General features: G+C 38.7%; 1 protein-coding gene across 6 annotated transcripts in view; it reads right to left on the bottom strand.

Annotated features, from left to right (window-relative positions):
* LOC121635712 (neural cell adhesion molecule 2-like) overlaps positions 1-16,897 on the bottom strand; it is a 466,780-nt gene that overhangs the window by 71,696 nt on the left and 378,187 nt on the right. For all 6 annotated transcript variants that reach the window (XM_041979023.1, XM_041979021.1, XM_041979020.1 and 3 more), the window contains 2 exons: positions 15,172-15,289; positions 8,011-8,180 (listed from right to left, as the gene is read on the bottom strand). In XM_041979023.1, coding sequence (XP_041834957.1) covers positions 8,011-8,180; positions 15,172-15,289 — 288 coding nt within the window. The remainder of the gene's footprint in view (positions 1-8,010; positions 8,181-15,171; positions 15,290-16,897) is intronic.

Genomic DNA, 16,897 nt, shown 5'->3' with positions numbered 1-16,897 from the left:
CATTCTGCATGAAGTGTCCTGCTCCCCAAATCAGTGCAACAATCTGCTTGATTCTGTTTTGTGCAGAACAAAAAGAAACAAGAGAACAAGTGAAATTACCTCAACCCACTGACAGAGTCGCTAATGAGACTAACTGACTGCTAAGATGATTTCTGCAGAGACGAAGACGTGAGGAACATCTAAATTGTTATACTTCCTGAAAGACTTTTGTGTCTGAAATACGTGTTTGCAGGCAAACAATCTGACCAAAGCTTTCACTCAAAACACAAGCAGATGACGCTGTTACGCTGCTCAGTTTGATCTCAACCAGCTCTTCATCACCTCCTTATCTGCTGCTGTTTTGCCCCAGATGCCCTTCATCATGCAAATATTAAATGGAAAGTGGCTCATTCATCAAGCACAGTCCAAAACCGATTCTGCACAGAATGTTATTAATAACACATTATCTGTAACATTTCAGAAGCATTCGTATGATAATAAAAAAAAAAAAAAAAAAAAAAAAAAAAAATAACTCATGAATTAATTTGACCTTCCAGTTTTGTAGTGTTTCCACTGAGTGGAGTTGGTTCTTTTGAGTTTTACCTAGTACAGTTATGAAAAGGTTTTTCTCCCTGTAACATTTATTAACTATAACTTAATTTAATTATTTTAATTTAGGCTAATTTACAATTATAATATTTGTAAATACTGCAATTAGTGACTTTTAGTGTTAGCTGTGACATTCACTGCATGAAAAACAACATCCAAAATGGGGGAAATTGCATAAACATACAGTGAAGCTCTTTTTATTTGCTTATGAAAAACAAAAGCAGACTGTCTAAAAGAGCTGGTTGCACACAGTTTGAGTTAGAGAAGCTCCCATTAGTGGGTGTACTGCATTTTCATCCTCTGCACTTGAATATTTGGCATTGCACAAAGCTCTAATTCCACTAACTGAAAGGTATCAGGAAGCAAAATTCAGTCCTGACTGCATCTGATAATGATAATGTGTGTATTTTTTGTTTCAGCTGTGCACAACCACAAAGTAAATGTCAGTAAGGATTCTTACCTGTCTTTACAGATGCCTCTTTCTAAGTGGTTTTACCAGAAATCTCCAGCATCAGACTCCCTTTGCTACATCATTAATCATCAGCCTGTGATTTTTTTCTAACACAATTCTTAAGGAAAAGACGGTGGTATATCATGTTTGCATGCATCAGTGAACAGCAGTGTGAACGCCATAATGTGTTCAATAAATATGTTAAAATTACATATAAACCTATTAATGCAGATGTTGTATTTCACATACTACAGATATGGTGTGATATGGGACTCTGCTTTCTGGAACTGACCCCAGGTCTGTCGTGGTTCACATATGCAATACATTGATCAAGAAATGGGTCTGATATGTATGCTCATTAACAGAATAAAGGTTTCATGAATCAAACTCTTTTGATGAATCTTCCAGCTCTGTAGAACAATTCAGTCCATATATAAACATGCTAAGTCTTGCAAATTTGGAGCAATACCTGATCTAATGTGGTCATGGTCCCCCCAAAAAACAGTGGAATCCCCCTTTATGGATATCACAAATCAGAAGCTAACTTCAGCAACGTCAGGCTGATGTGTTTGAACATTTTTTTCCATCCACATTCAGCGACAGTTTCAAAACTAAATGGCGTGTAATTTCAGACTGTACATGGCTGCATGTTCCCAATTCTCCTCCACCGTGATGTGCAAAAACATGTACCTGTGCACATACAGGTGAGCACACTCCCACCAGTCGACAGCCAGAGAGCATGTGATGGAAAATATATGGCGTAAATGACAGATAATAACAGAGAACAATAAGGGATCATAAACTTACCCTCCTTCCCACCAATAAAACCAACAGCAAGTTCCTGCAAATCATATTAAATCAAATCAAATCAAATCAAATTAGATAGCTGTATGTACAACTGTAAATGCTGGTGAAATGAGACAGCATTTCTCCAGGGTCAGCTCCAGCAGTATTAAAAAACAAAACCTAACACACACACAAAGTTGGCTTTTTAATACCGCCACCCACCACCCACACACATCTAAACATCCACATCTTCAGACAAAAGCAGCACTTTATATTTAAAGTGTCACTGTGTTGATCCATTTGAAAGATCTGCATATAATGCTGTGAAACCGTTTGCCTAATAGAAGTTTAAAGAAACTGTGAAGAAGTTTCCTCTACGATGCTCAGTGTTCCTGCAGCTGTGGAAGAGGTCTTGGACAGAAGGGAAGAAAAATCTAATGAGCTCTTCTGAGTATCTTGCTTTATTCTAGCTTTTTTTGTCTGGCATACTGCAGCTGGAGTAACATGTTGACATTCAGTATGTCAGAACGTTCTTAACCACGCCTGTAGAAGGTGTTGAGGATGCTGGTGAGGAGGGAGGCTTGTTTCAGCTTCCTCTGGAAGTTCAGTCTGGTGCGCTCATTTTGTGTTTCATTTCCTCCCTGTACATTAATATTTGGGGCAAACATTTTCTTGCTCTATGGGGAGCAACTGTGTAATGCAATCATGTCATTCTCGAGCAAAATCCCTTGTTGAGTCAATGCAACAAAGAAGTGAGACAGTTCTGAAGACAAATAAAGTCCAACCCAGTTCTTATTGTGGTGGACATTAACTTACATGTTTTTACTAAATGTATGACGATTTTGTAACCGGTATGGTGATGTTGGTGGAGGAACCCATCAGGCACCCCTTAAGTCATGGTTCTACTGCAAGAGGTAACTAATAGGTATGGTGCATGTAGATTTTCCTTAACAGAGTGGATAGTTTCCTACGGCTACATACAGCTCTGAGAGCAAGAGGAGCTGAAATAATCCCCAAAGACTGACAGACTTCTGGCATTTACAGCTCGAGGGCTGTTTCACAAGGCACACTGTGCTGATTTTAAGCCCCTAAAATGTGAAAATGTCAAGGTTGGTTAATGTACTACGAAAACGAACAGGTTTCAAGCAAGAAGCCGAACTGTGTCATTTTGAGACATTTGTGGCAACACATAGTTATGGGCCTACACATAATAAATGCAGCTACTCTTTTTGGAGAAGTTGTTAAACATGATACACTAAAGCTCACAGGGGGGTTACTTTCTATGAATAAAAAGCACATTCAAACCTGCACAGATCCTGTCCAGCTTACAGCAAATAGACCCTGTTTTTACCCTGCAATCGCTGTCAAAAGCAATAAAACTAACTTACAACTGCATTTCCCCACTGCACAGTCAAAAGCAGAGCTCCACCCTCCCCCTTAACTTCTTCATTTAAATGTGCATTTTGAAGAACAAGCGCTTCTCACATCTTGAAAGGATGTTGATGACTAGTGCAAAGATCCCCATATATTTTCATGAGCAGAATATCAGAGTTATCTGTCAGGAAATAGCCAGCAGGTTTATGAAAATATAAATTGAAATTTTTTATGAGAGGTTGCAGCAACAGAAATATGAAGCAATAAATGAAATATTCCTTTTCAGGACAAATACATCACATAGATGCAGCCGTTATTGGTGTTTGCTGAGAGGCATATTTGGACATTTATGCTTTTGAAAAACTGTTTTTATATTAAATTTCCTCACATTAAAACTTTATGGGTCAACATAAAATACACTTCATAGTCCTGGGAAATGCCATTTCAGTTAGAATCTCTGGAGATGTATAAAATGCAAGATAATGGAAAATAAACAATTTTTTTTATGAAAGTAATTTTTTTAAATGTGTTTTTAGTCTGATAAGATAAAAAACTGTTTTCTAGTCATGCATTATATGCCTGGAAGTGAATGTAGCATGATAAAATGTATATTTACAAAAATGTGTTTTGCTTTGTAAAATGTGAAAAATCACAGAATGCCAACATTCCCAAATTATTTAAACTTTTGGTTATTTGAATAATCCTGGTTCTCCAAGCAATATAAGCAAGATGTCTCACTATGGGATGTACGCCTCGCTGCAGCGCTCAGAAGCATTAATCTCATTACGCCAATCTTGATTGGCTGGTGAACATGTCGGTCCACATCAGGTAGTGCCATCTACCTTAAATAGCTCATGCGGATGGCACCTTCTCCTTCAAGATAAGCACCTCTTCTCACTCGCCCAAGCAAGAAGGGTTGTCTGGTGAGACATTTCGCTCAAATTACTCAGAGAACCGGGGTTGTGTGACATCCATACGCGTTCTTCTTTGATGAGAACAGATTCACTGTGGCCGGATCATAATGGGCCCAAATCTGTTCTACAATCTCTGAGTCCATTCCCCGTATATTGGTGCAACCCTGGATAACAAATCTGAGCCTGTTTTCTGGGCTCCCGGGAAGTGCGTCACCCTCAAGGAAAGGAGATGACCGCTGCTCCAGAGGATCAATCTGTAGGCTAGCATGTGTAACTGACGGGAAAACAACCTTCGTTGACGGTTGATGTACGCCACTGTTGTCATATCATCTATCCTCACCAAGACATGATGGTGCACGAGGGACAGGACGACATGTTTCAAGGAGAGGAACACCATTGAAAACTGCAGAAAATTTAGGAGACTGCTGTACACTCACACATCGGCCCCTCATAGACCGGCCCTCATGGATCCCGCTCCAGGCCGTCTATAGTGACCACCTTCCTGGACAAAACAGGATCCATGTGGACACCCTGCATCAGAAAGAATGGGACCTGCCAGCAACACAAGGTCCTGGCACATGTGACCAGTGACCAGCATGGGGTCTAACCAGCATGAGGTCATCAAAAGCTGAAAATCCCTCATGTGGAGGTGACTGAGACAGCCTACAAGAATGGCAGATGCCATTGGTCCAAGCAACCAAAGACACAATCTGAATAGGACAGATTTTCCCGGACGAAAGAGCACGAAGTATGCTCCGTAAGCTGTCACACGTTCCGCCGACAGGCGCGACATGAAATTCACCGAATTCAGGGACAATTATTATGCCCTGCACAGGGGGCAGAATGCACTTTTCCATATTTATTTCGAAACCTAGATCGGACAGGCTGCCGCACGAGAAGACGCATGTGCGCCCTGGCCTCCTGCCCTGACTTTTCTGGCAGCAGCCAATTGTCCAGGTATGTGGCCAAGCAGATGTCCTGCTGCCTCCATGCACTGCTCAACCATCTGCGGACTCAAAGACAGACGGAAAAGAAGTACTCGTTACTCATAGGAGAACCCTGCAAAGCAAATCCCACAGAACTTTTTGTGTGGAGGATAGATAGGGATGTGGAAAGATGTCTCCTTCAGGTCAACAGAAGTGAACTAATCGTTATGTCACACAAGGCACAGCAGGGGATGCGTGTGTGAAATTAGGTTTGAGGTGGCATTATCATCTTTCACACAGACCAGGACGTCTTCCTGTTGTGGTGGATCTGCGACTAGGTCGAGCTGGGAGCCTCAGCTGGTGCTAGTACTGCTACTGCAGCAGCCCCTTCATCATTTATAAAATATTTTTATCAGCCAAGAATTGTTTCATCTGTAAATTTACACAAGACTCAAGGATCTTAGCCAGAACTGAAAGTTTAGAAATTGGACGATAATTGTTCAAATCTGCAGGATCGCCACCTTTAATATAAATATTATATTGCTATATAACCCAATTATTTTCCTTTAGAACTGGTAACTAAATACCTCATGGTCACACATTTATTTTCTCTATACCATGCACAGCAAATCCCCCTGTGGGAAAATTACTATCATATCTCTGTGGGACAGGTCGTTGAACAATTACATTCACAACATGGATTTGACTACTCAAATGCAAGGTATATTCTTGGCCTAATGGTGTACTTTTAATGTTTAACCCTACCACTGATGGATTAGACAGCAATTTAAAAATAAGAAAAAGGGAACAGTAGAGTACAGTGATGATCCATAACATGAAGGGACTGTTGGCTCCCAAAGTCCACGATCAGCCCCACTCACTATTCCCTCAAGCTTCCTTATGAGCATTTTTGATTAAGTAATAACCAGCAACATATTGCAATAGAATGTCATCATGTAGAAACACATATGGAGCTCCAAGACTTCAATGTGCTGAAGAATCAAAACCTCAGCTGTATCTTTGTCAGAATCAGAATACTTTATTAATCCCTTTGGAATTCCTCAGGGAAATTTGTGTTTCCAGTACAACCCACCCAAGACTAGACAATAACAACATATAACACAAACAGGATCAGGCATACTGAGGCAGCAGCCGTTTCTACAGCGCTCCTTTGTCTTAGATATAGGAGAAAGGTAACATTAGGGGAGTAAGATGTAGCCGGAGAGGATAAAAAAACTTTGTAGGAAACAAAGTAAGAAAACAAGGGAATTTTACAATTCTGAGCCTTGAAATATAGACCAATGTAAAGATGATCTGCCATGAGATTGTGTTAAAAATAGTGAAGCCTTCATGAATGGGAAGGTTACACATGCCAAGTACACTTTTTCATCTCGACACAATCATGGGTGATGCCTTGGCATTTCTAGGTCTTGTTTACTTCTGTTTGTTTGTTTTTGGAATACCAGACTTCTATTTGTATTTGTGGATGCTTTATGTATCGTGTAGTACTGTGGTAGTTTATATTGTTGGTTGGTAATACTGATGTGTTTTAGGCAGCCTAGGCAACTGTTGTTTCTACATTTTTAATCCTGTCCTTTTCTCCTTTATTCTTTATATAAGACTAGTAATTTCCACATGCTTTCATCAATCTCTAGCTTGGCCTGCCAGAAGAAGCTGATCTCTCTCTGATCTGTTTTGCAGCAACAATCCAGAATCTGGAATCTTCTCAAACAAAGGAAAGTTTCCCTCCAAGAGCGCCACTTAGTTAGCCTTCCTGCTAACCTCTCCAACTGAGAAGAAAAAACCAATCTCCTTCTTCTAAAGAGCCCCCAACTTAACATAACTGAGACCCAACTGGACACAACCAGATATAGGTGGAAAAAGGATCCCTTTCCAGCTCCCTTTATCTTCAAGGAACAACCATTTCCCAAAGACTGTATTATCAAAAGACAAATACTGGGCTTTAGTAGTCAGCATCAGCATTAGCTTGATTTGTCTTTTAATTAATCTAGACACAAGAAAGTACCTTAAACATAAGTCTTTCATTCTATTCTATCACATATGTTGATGATTACAAATGCTAGCATATGTGGCTACATAAACAAAGGACCCCATGTTCACTTGTCTCCATGACAACAGCAGGCATATTGTGACCTCCTTGTTCCCACAGCAGCAGTTGCCATCACTTCAAGTGCCACATGGGGAACCCCCCCCCCCCTCCCCAGGTAATGTTTTACATTGTCCATAGACACTTTTTAATAATAGCTAATTTTTTTTTTTTTTTTTTTTTCTTTTTTTTAACCTTTATTTAACCAGGTTAAAAAATGTTTGAGAACTAGTTCTCATTGACAAACATGACCTGGCCAAGAGGCCCCAGCAGGAATAAATAACGTACATACATATAAACAGACAACTGTGCATACACAGGACCACAATGCAACAATACAATACAAAAAAAAAAAAAAAAAAAACGCAGAGTGAGTACAAATATATAAAAATGAAAGGGGGAAGAACACAGTATATAAGACGGATTTATGTGAGAGAAAAAGTAGTGGAGAAATGTTTGTATATAAGGGAGAGCATCATCAGCAGGAACAAGTATCTACCATAATCTGTTGAATAATAACTAGACTTGCTCCTACCAAAGCCCTACACTGAGTCCAAGCAGGGATTTCTACTACTGAGTGTTCTTTAGTGGAAAGATGTCTCCAGATCATCCTGATCAAATCTTCTGGTGAAAGTTCTGGACTCCAGACAGACCAGTTCAGCACCCAGACTCTTCTAATGCAAAGCCATGCTGTTATAATGAACTGTCTTGCTGAAATGTGCAACTGCATCTTTAAACCATTGTCTATGATGCAGCTAATGATTGTACACACCTCTTTAAAAACAGAAAAATGGTGAAACATCTGTGATTGGTTATCTCAGACTGCTTATGTTTCCTCCTCCAAGTGATGCTCAACATACTTACCAAACACTTTGAGGAACAGCTCTCTTTCCTGAGATCCCGCCTTGTTAGTGGCCCTGCAGGAGTAAGTTCCTCCGTCAGCTTGTCGGATGTTGCGGATGGTTAACATGCTCTGCCCACCTTCCAGCCTGTTAATGATGTACTGCTCTGAAGGCTCCAGCTGCTGCCCTTTCCTGCATGAATAAAAAAATAAATAAAATGAAAAAGGAAATGAATGAGAAGAGGAACTCACACACACTTCTGCAAAGTTCACTCTGCAGCAATAGTTTGATGTTAGATATGTATAATCTGTACTTGAGGTGTCAACTAACCCCATGAAAGTGAGGCCAAATGTAGAAGCTATTTCTGCCTGCAGCACATAAACAGCTGAAATCATGACAGCAATTTTTATAGAGTATTGCGATGTGAAAAAAAAGGACAGATCTGATCATTTGTCTCATGTCGTTAAAATTCTTTAAACTTCTCAAGCTCCGCTAGGGAGAACAATCTTCATAGGCTTCTTCAGCATTTGAGTCCCATCAGGGTTCAATTGTGTTGTTGTGTATATCCTATTATGGGCTGCAGCACACACTAAATGACTCCACTGTGGTGTTGAATACTGTGCTGACTTAATGTCTGTTGAACTCTGTGGGGAAATTAATAAGAAAGAGACACAACTGCTAAATTGATTTACATCTATATTTAAGTTTCAGAGCAAAAGTATAATGGTTGAGAAGAAGGGTTGTTGCCTCCCCCATATGTTTATTTTTTTTTTGCCTTACTGCTTAACCAGCTGTGTTATCTACAAAGTTCAAGAGATTTCTTACTTTAGGGGATGAATTTGATGTGTTTCTCATACTTGCTTAGATTTAGACAAGCTTAGTTGCTTTTTATACCATCTGCATACAAGTTGAAAGAAGCAGGATTGGCTCGGTTGCCGAGTGTGTGTGAGATCAGGCAGAGCTCCAAAAAAATCCTTAAAAGATAAACTGATGTTTTAGAAACAAATGTAGCCTAAATTTCTCCTTGTTTGTGTTTTAGTTCTGTAAGTTGGATTTATTGCCATTAACATTTGTGTACGAAGGGGTCACCCACCAAGCAAACATCATTCTCTCATCACAATTTACTGATTTGGTTTGGTTTTTCCGCACTTGCTCATCATTTAGCTCTTATTTGGCAAATGTCTGCCAAGCACCAGACTGCATAAACATTAACTGTGGCTCGCTGGTGGATAAACTGAAGCTTTTGGCAGCCAAGTGGCAAGCTATTTGTCTCAGGAGGTGGTGCAGGCCAAAGCACAGCAAAAAGAAGGATAAATTACATGTTTTCCTTTACTAAGTTTACATATGTGTAAAACCTGATGCTTTGTTTTGCATTTACTTGTAAAGATAGGTAGCTTTCACCAGGTGATTAGTAACCAGGTGCTGCTTATCAGATGCACTCGCTTAATTGGTCATCAGCGTATTATTAAGTGTCAACATCTCCGGTTTGCCAGGTGGGTTTCAACACCAAGGAGGAAAGACATCAGAAACAACCTAGGAAGGGTTATTAAGACCATTTTCAAATAATACAAAGTGAGAAAGATTAATCACAAATGGATAAACCAGTCAATAAGAGAAATCGCAAAAAAATTCAAGAGCTACATCTCAGACTCTACAGGCCTCAGTTAGCATGTTGAATGTTAAAGCAGTAAAGATGGCAACCAAACGTAAAGGAAAAGTCACAAAGTCATAGTGAACGCAATATAAAAACAGGGTTGCCAGAAAAAGCCCTCTCTTTTCTAAAGAATATGGCAGAACTGTTTAGGTCTAAACACAGCACAAGACTTCTGAAACAACATCCTTTGGACTAATTGCATTCCACCAGGTTTCTGTAAAAAAAAACAAAACAAACAAACAAACAAAAAAACAGCATATCAGCAAACCTCATCCCAACTGTCAAGCATGGTGGTGACGGTTTGACGATCCAAACACAGCTGCAAATCTACCACAGGATGAATGTTTTAGTCAAAGTCAAGACTTCAACCTGATTGAAAGGCTGTGGTGGGACCATAAGAGAGCTGTGCATACACAAAAGGATAAAAACCTCATTGAATTGAAGCAATGTTGTAAAAAAATGAACCAAAGTTCCTCCAAGGCAAGGTGCGAAACTGATATACAAGAAAGGGCTGATTCAAGTTTTTGCTTTTAAATCTGGCTCTTTTCACAAACCGCTGATACATTTTTTACTTCATTTTTTTAAAAAAAGAAATAAAATATGTGATGCGTGTTAATTCTGAGGTTGGATTTACCTACTTTTATAAACTGGTACAAATCAGATGATACTGTTACTATGTGGTTATATGTAGAACCTTACAACTTGTGGGTTTGTATCTATTTCTGTTTGTGACACCTCAGCGGCCCTGAATGTCTTTGTTAGTGCTTTACAGCAGCCTTTGCTTGTGTTAAAAGCATCATTTAAGAGTGTAAGTCAGTTGTTTGTAGATCCCCTGTGGTTCTTGAACAAAAGAAACTATTCCTAAGGGCAAGTTTTCATGAACTGGGGGAAGCAATTCCATAGATATTGCTGAAATCACCTATATCTCATAAATATAATTATTTTGATTTTGCAGAAATATCATCAGTTGCAATTTACCATAAATTATATCAAAACTTATGAAATCCTTTAAAATGACAGATTTTTTCTTCCTCCTTGAAAAAAGTATATAGTCTAAACCTGGCACATTTTTTGGGCTGTATCATCTCAATTGTTTTGGCCACACTATAACAATCTCATGACTTCAGGAATTTCAAATTAGGGGATTTGGAGAGTCAGAGAATCCTACACAAACACAGTAATTGTGTGTAGCAAGGCCTGCGACTCGGCTCCACAGTAGTGTCGGAAAAACAGGGAGGGGAGGATAATTGGAAGTCGGCAGAGGAAACACCAAAGCCAAGTAATAATAACTCTGGCAAGGCAAAGAGGAAATGAAGAGAGGCCTCATCTTTGGAACGGACAGTCTAGGACGCGCTGCAGCACTGAATGTCATTACACTGACTGACTGCTGACAGGTAGTCCATTACCAAAGATGCACAGTGCATGAGGTGAAACCTCGCACTGACAGGAAATACAGCTGTGACGCAGGAATACGATGGGAAGGCCAAGATCAAAAGAAAAACTAAATTGGGTTGTGATTTTGTTTTCTCGTGTCTAAGCTGATTCCCTTTGTTGTGATGTACATAGTTTAATTCTGAGGTATCACAGTGACATGTGTGACTTATTGACCCTGGAAGTGATGAGTGGGTGGACTCAATGTTGCTAAGAAGCTGAAATGTGTGTCTCAGAAGTAAGATGTGGGAGTCAGCTCTTAACACTTTATTACAGCAGCAATATTAAAATGAAAAGCAGCATCAGAGTGAAGACATGCTGTAAAGGTGTCTTATTTAGAGAAAAACATGCCAGAAACAATGGACACTGTTAGTAGCGTCTCAAGGAGCAGTATTGCTGTTGGGGTGTAGCTGATGTACATTAAAAGACCAAAAACCCTTATAGACCCGATAGAGACAAGGCAAATACCCAGCAATCTGGGGGATAGAGAACTGGCACTGGTGTAGGTCTGCACTCCATTAGTTCCCATTTAGGATCACATTAACAGATATAAACAAGGAGTGCGACTTTGTTATAAAACACAAAATATTTTTTACTTTTTGACATACATTTTTGGAGGACTGCACCTCATGTCTGTCTACATTGACCTTATGTGGACATTTCAGACCAATACTCATGTGGTACCATAAACACAGTTATTCTTGCCTAACTACCCCTATTTTTCAGGACAGTTTACAGGTGGGGAATGGTACGGCTGAACTGTCTGAGTATAGGATAGTGTTGAAGAATCGAATAAGAAAATACTAAAAAAGGTTTCAGTCATTTTAGGTGCAGCATGCAGAGGGCATCTGGACAAACATTTGCAAACCTGTTGTACACCAATCTGCAGACATTAGCATCAGCTAGCAGTAGCATGCTGATGTCCTCTTGCATTTGTGTGATGAATCAAACACATTCAAAACAGCCACTGTGTTGATATCCAGTTGTGGGCATGATGCGGTTGCGTGAAACCCGGCGATGACGTGATGCTCCAGGCTGGAACACAAAGTTCTGAAGTGCAGTTTCTCAGGCTCAGGACGCAGCTGAGCAACGACGACTCCGTGGATGCACATAATGAATGTCAGTATGCCATCAAAATGAGTCAGAAACATATTTTTAAGGTCACAAAGTTACATAGTGCTACTTTAAGTATCTGAACTAATGAGTTTGCAGAAGGCTTTTAGCTAAAAGTTGAAGCTTTAAGTCCAACTGGAACCGGCTGTGAAATGTGTTTGTATTCTGTCACACTTAACAAGTTGTGAAATGCAGTTTCACACCAGGTCATGCAAGAAAAAACGATTTTGAAGAGAAAATCCCTTCCGCTCAGGGCCAGTTTTGACCCTCTGAGAACATCAGTCTGAGTGTGTCAAACCTTTGAATCTGAGCCTTTTCCAGCTACTGTAGCTTAACCTCTTTCATTCCAAATCTGGGAAAGTGGATTATAAGAGGCAGAATGAAGATGTCCTTTTCTTCACATTAACAAGCTTCTTGCTTTAGTTGCCTTTAGTGAAATTACCATGTCAGTCATAATTCAGCTTCCTATTACTAGACACAAAAAAGACTGATAATAAGGTAGTTAAAGCTGTCACATGGATAATCGTAACATGAAAGCAACACTGAATCAATGCATCAATTATCCTATTATTACAGTGAAATCTCTTGGGAATATAAGCCATGCAGTTAACTCATGAAAACATTATTTTCTAAAAAAAAAAAAAAAAAAAAAAAAAAAAAAAGCCACAAAAAACAACAACAAAAAAACAAAACAAAAAAGAAAACCCTTGTGCCCACAGTAACAGTTATAAATCTGTGATGCTGAAGCGTAAAGCGTCCATTTTTCTTCACAGAGTTCTTCTTGTGTCCTCAGTCTGTATGTCAGGATCTCCATCTCAGATATTCCTTTTACAATTCGTAGCCAGTCTTTAGTGGTAGGTGGTTCCGATCTGTATCATTTTTTAGTAATAGCATGCCAATAATATTTTTTAATAAATATCTATAATTTTTTATCAACATTATTTCCCATACAACCAAAGTACATCCCCAGACATGTTTTAGGAATTGCATAGCCTAATATTTTGACAGTTACTGAATGTATATCATCCCAAAATGACACAAGTTTAGGTCATAGCCAGAAGACAATCCATGGTTCACATTAACATCTCCACCTTCTCTCCAGCAGGGTCGGACTTTAGGAGTTATGAAAAATTGAATTATATATTTTTCTTTAGAAAATGGTTTCCCAAGTGTCTCTGTTTTTGTATTTTGTATTGATTTAAAGAGAAAAGGTTAATAAAAACAAAGTGACAAAAGAAAAAAAGAAAATGTTTTCTTGTTCTGATCTGTAGCCCAGAGGAGTAAATACAATTCCTTTTGTTGGGGCAGGAAACAAGAGAGAACGATGAAAAAGGTTGTTTCCAGCTGTGCAGCAGCTTCAGGTTTTATTTGTACTTATAAAGATGCATTTGCTTCGTTTTATTCCCACTATGATTGACTTCTCTTTTAAACCGCTGCAGAGACGTTTCGTTCTCATTACGAGCCGCACAAAATACTGCAGGGATGCATTCACCTTCGTACTCAAATGGCATCCACAAGAGCAAAGTTGTGTGTCTTGTTTTAGTCAAATGCTTTGTGTGCCTGAAATGTTTGTGCAGCTCTGACTTATATAATTGATACAGAAATACTAATTAATTAATTTATATTAATACATTTTTAATGAGCTCTGCAACAATAAGGTTGTACATATTTCTAAAAATAGATTGCAACACAGAATAATGCTGAAAATTAAACTTGATGTCCTTTCTCATGGTTGAAGCTGTAGTTCCTTAAAAAAAGTTATTCATAGACAAAAAAACAAACATAAGAACACTCATTTATTAAGCTAATGCTGCCATGTTACTGGTTTTATTTTCTTTCAAACACGCTTCAATATTTTCAGTGTGTTTTTCTTTAGGACCTCCACACACACATAGATTTCCATTCAGTTCAGAACAGTGTAAAACAGCTTGCAGAAACCTGCCTGAGATAAGAGCTGCATCATTGCTGCAACCAAGTGTATGGTTTTGTGCCAGCTGCTGCTCGGATCTGCAGTTTAACCTGATTTGATTGAAAATCAAAAATACCACAAAGTGTTTTGGGGGAACTGTTTGCAGTTATTTAAATGATTAAAGTTTTCAATAAAATCATTAGGATGAACTCTTAGGAAGAAAAAGGAAGTGAAGAGCATTATAGGAAAACGAAACGACCTTCAGTGGAATCCCAATAAAGTGCTATCAACAGATGCTCCAGTCCGAAGAGCTTGTCAGGATGGCCTGTTGAGTGGGTGCAAACTAATTACTTCATGTTAAAAAGCAGAGAGAATAAAGGGGTGTTAAATGCTCTTTAGGTTCACATTTTCACCCTTTTGCTATGTGTTACCTGATGCCATTGATAAGAGTGATGTGCGAGGGTGGACTACTAACTCCGTGGTGTGACCCATGAAATGAATATTTATTGAAAATACACATACTGTGTGAAAATAGGCTAAATACAGTTGTAGGTTGTGGTAAATTTATGCTATCTTATCTAGAAATTGGATATAATTGAATATAACATAGTAGCTCTGGGAGCTTTGGTCTGTGGCTCTTGAAAATGATTTGGATTAGGCATCTTTGTAGGCAGTGCTTCTAAATTAGCAAGAGCTTGGGAGTGATCCTTTCCTCTACACACAAGGCCAGACAAGTTAGCTAATTGTTTGGTGAGGAGGATTTAGCCTGTAAAGAGCTCTTAGTTTAACCAAAACTTACTGGATAAACGTCAACAAGACAAGTTGTTGAACATCAGTGGAGGAAATTCCTTCAAACATCCTACAAAATCTCATGAAGAAGTGTTGATTATTGCTTTAATACAAATTACTGCTTTTGGCTTTAGAAATGAATTATATGAGAATCTTTTTGGGGTGTCTACTTGTGTTAATGGGTATCTTCCACTCTATAGTTTTCAAAGCTTGATGCTTTCCTGGCTAAATTTTTCCCTAAACTGTGTCAGGGGATCCCAGACTGGTGTTAAGAATGTGGACGTTACCTGTGCCATGTGACCAATGGGTCAGGAGATCCAGAAGTGATGCAAGTAAAGGTGACTGATTCCTGGTAGTCGGCTGTAGCATTGAAGGACTGCTGGAACACTGACAACACCGGAGGGACTGCAGAAAGACAGAAAAAGAAATCAAGCACGCTGTTGTTGTTGAACCTTGAAAGTTAGTGAGATAAAGCTCGTCTAAAATCAACAATATTCTGCAAGAAATTTTAGTTTTCATGAAGCTCAGCTCTGCAGGGTAACCAATAAAGTGGCCTTGTGAGCTGCATGTAAACAATTATGCTATTGTTTGATTCTGAAATGCTCGGCTAAATCCATATAATCGATGGTGAGACAGAAAAATGTGTTTCAGCTTCAAAAACAACTCCAGCATTTGTGCAATTTTTTTTTTTATTTTTATTTATTTATTTATTTTTTGTCCTTTAAAAAAACTTTTAACTACCAGTATAATTACGGCTTAATGGCTGGCTTGACTCTTTCATCTATGGCGCCTCAGTCAGGTCTGAGATTAAACAAATTTCATTTAATCAATGTTTTATTTAATTAAAGCAATTCCACCAGGCTGCTGTTTTTATTTTTGTTCATTTCATTTGTATGGCCAGATAGAAGCATTGCAAAATCATGTTATATTTGGTAAAAAGTGACCCCAAAGGCAACATGTTGAGTGAAAACACGATAGGGTTGAGCTGTTTAAAGGAAGACTTTAAACTAGTCTGAAGAGCCCAGCGGCTGAGATGCCACATTTCAAAACTTTGTTTTCCAGCACCCCGCCGTTTTGCTTCACACCAGCACAACATACACCAACAGCTACATAACAACATGCTTTTGGATAAATAATATTAGCAGATATAGTTGCTATTACAAATTTAAATTTTACTGAACTTTGGCAGATTTTCATACTGCAGTGTCCCCGAACGAAGGCTAATTTGGCGTCTATCTGAGCTCTCTCCAGCTATGAGAAGCTAGTCTGATGTTGACTCTTGCCTTATCTCTTGCTCTGTCTCTTACTTTCTTTCTGTCTTTTCCTCACTTCTTCTGATAATGTCTGTTTTTTTGCTGGATCAGACATGATGAACAGTCAAAATAGCCAGTGTGTTATCCAGTTGTTGTGTGTGACGTGGTATTATCAATCAAAACACAACTGTAACGTGATGCGTTAAGTGTGGTTTCTCAGCCCCAAGAAGGTTCCAAGAATATGCATCACTAATGTAAGTGTGGAGTTATCTAATGTTGCTTTAAAAAATAAATAAATACATAGCTTCCAATAATAATAACAAAAAATAAATATGTCTATACATGTTTTTAGTTTGGTACTCTGTATCACAGCTGACAGCAAACACATAAAATTACACAGTAACATTGTTCGTCCTGTTATTCATCTGAGACTGAGATGTAGCTTCATCACTATTATTTCTTCCTCACACATGAGGCCTTACTAAGCCACCTCAGTCCTGTTTCGGACTATTATGCAAATGAGTTTGAATTTCAAATAGTTTTTGCTCATTTCAGGCTCAAGTATGGGAAGTTTTTTAGTTCTTAATAAGCTCTTTTCTCATTTGCATGTAATAGAAACAATGCAAATGATGTTGCACATGTATTGATTTTACATCTACGCCACACTGTAAATGCTTCAAAATGTAAATCAGAAAAAGTGTATTACAGAGAAACTACAACATATGTTTTTGTTTGTCTCTTCGTGATGTTTGTTCATCTC

This window comes from Melanotaenia boesemani, chromosome 24, assembly GCF_017639745.1.
Source record: "Melanotaenia boesemani isolate fMelBoe1 chromosome 24, fMelBoe1.pri, whole genome shotgun sequence".
Classification (NCBI taxonomy): Eukaryota; Metazoa; Chordata; class Actinopteri; order Atheriniformes; family Melanotaeniidae; genus Melanotaenia; species Melanotaenia boesemani.
The sequence above is the reverse complement of the archived record's forward strand: the minus strand, read 5'-3'. Positions and strand labels throughout refer to the sequence as shown.